Here is a 5300-nt window from a genome sequence, read left to right as displayed (position 1 = left end):
ACTTGTAAGCCGCTGTTGGTAAGATTTTTCTTATAACCAATTGCACTCCTAATGTCATACAAGTATGTTTGTTGTATTATACTGTTGTTGCGTCTGACCCATTCTCTAATTGTTCTCTGTCAACCGTTAAGGAGGGAAAAAGAAAAAGAAAAAAAAAAAGGTGAAAATTTCATGGAGTTAAAAGAGGATTAATTAACCTAAATTGATATTAATATAAATAATGATTGTTTTACTCATTATTTTTCATACCTGTCGATCGTGAAATGCATTTTGAACACTTCTGTCATTAGCCCAAATGTTAAACAATGCATAAACAAAATTCTGCAAAAAACCAAAAATACATACATGATCAAACTAATGATTAATTCATTATCACACTATGTGGAAACGTTTGAAAAATGTTGAACTATACTAAATTGGATTAGACTTTTTCATATTTTATCAAGCCAAACTTAATACATTCATATCTATTTAAATTATTATTTCTTTCAAAATTTTAAATTGATAAAAAAATGGATTATAACTTCATATATGTTAATTTTCCTAACAAATTGAATCTTACACAGTTTAACATTCTTAATAGGATCGATATGTATTGATTATTATTATTATTATTATTTGATAAATCTATATTTATTAATTAAAAAGAATGAAAGATAGGACTAGCTAGGTGGGGGAGTAACAAACCCGGCACCAAAATTCTTATCAGTTTTTTGTACGGACGAAATGAAATTATAAGTTTGATTCTCTTTGAGATATCTTCTATCTTGTTGACCATCTTTTTCTCCCGCGACCAGATTAATATCACATCTGGGTTCCAAAATGTTGGCAAAGTCTATTTGTCCAATGCACTATAATTTCATAATTATTAAGATATTATTATTTCCTTTGAAAATAATTCATTAGAAAGCTGCTTAATTATATAGGTACTATCTAAGTCATAAAAAGCCAAAAAATAAAAATAAAAAATAATAGTAAGGGTAATCAACCTCATAGATTGCTTCAAGATCCGCCAAACATTTTGCATTAGATGGATCTACAATGACATACTGGTCATTGCAACTTATTCTCTCAGACTGAACAAATATAATATTGGCAAGTAGTCAAATTTTAGCAAAAGTAAAAAAAAAAAAAAATAAAATAAAAAAAATCAATTTTTTTATCACAGCAAAATCAAATAAAAAATAAAAAATTTAAAAAATGGTGTTTAAAAAAAAAAAAAAAAGAAAAAGAAGAAGAAGAAGAAGTGTTGGAAAAATTGCTTTAATAATGGTATTATATACCTGATAAAGTTGTCTGATATAAGTGTTATTTCTACCTATGAAAGTATGAGTTCGAATTATAAAGATAAAATATTTAGAATAATTTGTAGTATTCAAAAAGAAAAAAAAATCAAAATCCCCTAAATTCCATTCAAGAAGGACACTATTTTTATTATAAATATCCATCTAATTTAAAATATTAATTGCATAAATATGCATGATGCATTTTTTTTAACATTACAATTAAAGCTAATTAATTTTAAAGAGACCAAAAAAAAGAATTCTGCAAATTAATCATTACTTTCAAGTTTATTAGAGGCTCAACTGTTATTTCATTGCCTGCATTTTTAAAATATTGGAAGTGATTTTATCTAACCTACCTTAAAGTGGGCATATACAGAAGAATGTTTTTTTTTTTTTTAAATTAGTGATATATAAAAAAAATCAGGACTCACGAGTATACCATTAATATTTCCTCACGATTACAGGCGTTACTATCCCAGAATATGCATCACTAGCAATGAAGAATTCATTTTTTTATGAATTCTGGATGATCAATTAACCACTGCAATATATTAAGGTTCAGAAAAATAAACGATAGTTAAAAAAAAGAAAAGAAAATAATTTCAGCCCAAGAAAAACAGATAAAGTATTCTAAGAGGTTCAAAATGTGTACATTTCCATGTCTATTTCTGTTGGACTAGTTATTCATCTTAAAATAAAAAATAATTATTTTTTTCTTCGATTTTTATTTATTCTTTTGCTAATCTTTTTAAATAATAGGATATCTAATAGGTGGTAGATAAAAAAAATTGAGACCAAGGAAAACAGATAAAGTATTCTAAGAGGTCCAAAATGTGCATATTTTCATGTTGCCATTTTTGTTGGACTAGTTATTCATCTTAAAATTAAAAATAAAAGGTCCGAAATGTGCATATTTTCATGTTGCCATTTTTGTTGGACTAGTTATTCATCTTAAAATAAAAAATAATTATTCTTTTATTCAATTTTTATTAATTCTTTTGCTTATAGGATATTATGTTAGTGGTTGGTTAAAAAAAAAAAAAAAAGGCAGAAAATCTAGATCCTTATATAATGTACATAAATTTCGAAATAGTATGGATATTCTGATATTAATATATTAATATTCCATACATTATTTATATTTTGAGTTAGGTTTATTGTAAGACTACTTGATAATTGTAATATCAAATTTTTTTATTAGCAATAGTTTTTATTAATTTTAGATTAAATTAAAAGATAAAATTTAAAATTTAAAAAATAATTAAATAGATTTAATAATATATTAAAATTGTATTTAAAAAAAAACAAATTAATCTAATAATTAATAAATAAAAAAATTTATAATATTAAAATTTTTATTTAAACTTGATTTTATATATATATATATATATATATATATATATTTTGACGCACCTCTGTGATAAAAGTTATGAGTTTGTCTTGCTGATTTTGTGTCAGAGACGCTATTACCTTCTGGAGTCGTTGCATAGGAAAAACCAGTGCCTATTGGTGCATCCACAAAGATTATACTAGCTGTCTGCAAATTCATCACCATAACTAGATTCTTGGGTTTCATAAGAAAAAGTAAAAAAAAAAAGATTCTTGGGTTGGGCTTGAGGCCCATTCCACTTGGCCTGTAACGACCAACGATGTTTCTATTTGCGCCAACGAAAAGCTCTGTAGCCCCACCCAACCATGGTCGCTAAATACTTTTTCACACAAAAGTTTCTAAATTAAAAAAAAAAAAAAAAAAAATTTCGCCTAATGATGAACTAACCTATGATTTGTTTGAAAGCGATCCAGTGGTTTCGACAGAGATAATATGATATTAGTTTAGAGATTATACAAACCTTTGTCCGTGAGTTTGGGTCAGGACAAAGCCAGTAAACCCCCTGTGTAATCAGCTATATTGAAAACTAATGGACCTGCAAAATATCGTATAATTATTTATAAGTATTTATAAATAGCAAATAACAGAAACAGAAGCAATAATGCACAATCGTCCAGCGGTAAATTAGAGGTAAACAGCGTCTGAGTTTGGGCAAAATATTTATGATGAATACTGAATAGTATTACTGTTACGGTTCCAAGCCAAAAAAAAAAAAAAAAAACAATACTGTTACGGTTTATACCAACTTTCTCATTTAAACATTATACACAATATGAGATTTGGATCCATTGTCAAAATATTCTCACATCAATCAATTATTTAAAGCTAAATAAAATTTTGAAAGGATCAACTAACAACCTTTAGTAGTATATGTGTGGATGTAGCATGATTTCCATCATATAAGCATAAACAGGAAACATGTTTCAACAAATTAAAACCATATACAACATATACATATTAATGGTTAACAAATTAAATGTGAACTTTTAACATTAATTGGCATTTAAAAATTAATTAATGAACAAATTTTTATCGTTAGATTTATTGATATAAAATTTGAAGCCTTTTCTTATAACAAATATATTTGTAGAAATATATATATATATACAGTCCGTCTATGGTACGGACGGTCCTCATGCTGACTATAATATTGGTGATGATTTTTTAAAAAACCGTTGTTAATACTATGAAAAACCATCACTAATATTGCGGTCCTCATGCGGACAGTCCTCACCATAGAATTTCCGTATATATATTCCCTTCTTTTTACTTCATCAGAATTAATACAGATTTGGAAGCCTACCAGCTTGGTAGTGACAGTCATTTAAGCCAGAACAACTAGGTCCACCATTAGGATAGAGTATAAATGGATCAAATGGAGCTTGGCCTTGTGATTCAACGAAGTAATAGAAAAGTTCAGACTCCTCCACTCTAACATATCTGAATCAACAAAAGCCTCCTACTCTAATTAATTAACTAAAACCAATTTAAACAACTAATAACTTAAATAATTTTAAAATTAAAAAAATTAAAAAAAAAAACACTAACCCTGTTTCAAGCTTAAAAGGTAGAACACCGGGGAAACCCGGAAGAGTCTTCACGATTGACCCATTAGAAAGTAGCGCTGCTTGTAAGAATAGCAGAAGTAGATAACTTAGTGGGAAGCCAATGAAGTTGAAGAAATTCAATGGCATATTTTCACACCCAATTAATCAAAACTAACATAAATATATTGTAGCTGTGGGTTGGGAATCAATTTCGTGGAATGGGATGTTGGGTTCAGATTGCCATGAAATGGTCAGCTACCAACCAACCTTCCAGTCTAACTGAAATTTGTTAGGTTGACTTGCTGTTTAATAACTTTGCAGTTTAATATACAGTTTAATTTAGCTTTGTCTGTGTATATAATGTAAATAATACAATAATATATATTAATTATCATGACATATTTGTTTAAAATTTTCCGATGTTTTGTTACATTTTTTAAGTGGCCACTGGATTTGCTGTGTCTCCACTGGGGTTTCATTCTTTTGGCCCCATTTTGATATAAGATTTTTTATTTAGATTTTCTAGGAGATTATTTATTCTAAAATTACTTTTACCAGAGTATTTATTAAGAGAATATCTATTTTTATTCAAATTTTCTCTATTTTTTATTTAGATTTTCTAAGAGGATTTATTAAGGGAATGTTTATTTTTTATTAAGACTTTCTAAGAAGTTATTTATTCTAGAATTACTCTCTTTGAAGTACTTATTAAGAGAACGTCTATTTTACATTTCAACCATTAAGTTTTTGTTTCAAATTTGTATATAATCTTAATGGTTTAATGGATCGAACGACGAGTTATACGATAATTTAATGAATGAGTTCAGATTTATCTATTTTCACACAAAAGCTTAACGAGTCATGGTTGAGTTAATTAAATGTCATATGAACACGAACACGATTCAACACAACATGTTAACATGTCTACCCTCCCACATTTACCTTGGAGCATCATACTGGATAGTCCTAGTTATCAAATCCATCCTAGTGTCTTCTTGATGCGAATCTGCCCGAGACTGTTCAACTGACAACCCGCTGAGGTGCTGACCCAATACAGATGAAGGTGGGGCCGATCAC

General features: G+C 27.8%; 1 protein-coding gene across 1 annotated transcript; it reads right to left on the bottom strand.

The window, feature by feature from the left end:
- Positions 1-2700: 2700 nt before the first annotated feature.
- LOC125424325 (serine carboxypeptidase-like 4) lies at positions 2701-4439 on the bottom strand. Its single transcript, XM_060811433.1, has 3 exons — positions 4225-4439; positions 3980-4116; positions 2701-3211 (listed from the first exon to the last, which is right to left on the bottom strand). Exons 1-3 carry the CDS (start codon positions 4368-4370, stop codon positions 3156-3158), a joined length of 339 nt encoding a protein of 112 aa, XP_060667416.1. The 5' UTR covers positions 4371-4439; the 3' UTR covers positions 2701-3155.
- Positions 4440-5300: the final 861 nt, after the last annotated feature.

Source organism: Ziziphus jujuba, chromosome 9 (assembly GCF_031755915.1).
Source record: "Ziziphus jujuba cultivar Dongzao chromosome 9, ASM3175591v1".
Classification (NCBI taxonomy): domain Eukaryota; kingdom Viridiplantae; phylum Streptophyta; class Magnoliopsida; order Rosales; family Rhamnaceae; genus Ziziphus; species Ziziphus jujuba.
The sequence above is the reverse complement of the archived record's forward strand: the minus strand, read 5'-3'. Positions and strand labels throughout refer to the sequence as shown.

Bases quoted from the DNA above. Each gene is read 5' to 3' on its own strand.
- LOC125424325 (XM_060811433.1), bottom strand. From the start codon at position 4,370: ATGCCATTGAATTTCTTCAACTTCATTGGCTTCCCACTAAGTTATCTA. The intron at 4,117-4,224 runs GTTAGTGTTTTT...TTGTTGATTCAG, and splicing joins CCTTTTAAGCTTGAAACAGG to ATATGTTAGAGTGGAGGAGT. The intron at 3,212-3,979 runs GTAGGCTTCCAA...GATATTTTGCAG, and splicing joins TGACTGTCACTACCAAGCTG to GTCCATTAGTTTTCAATATA.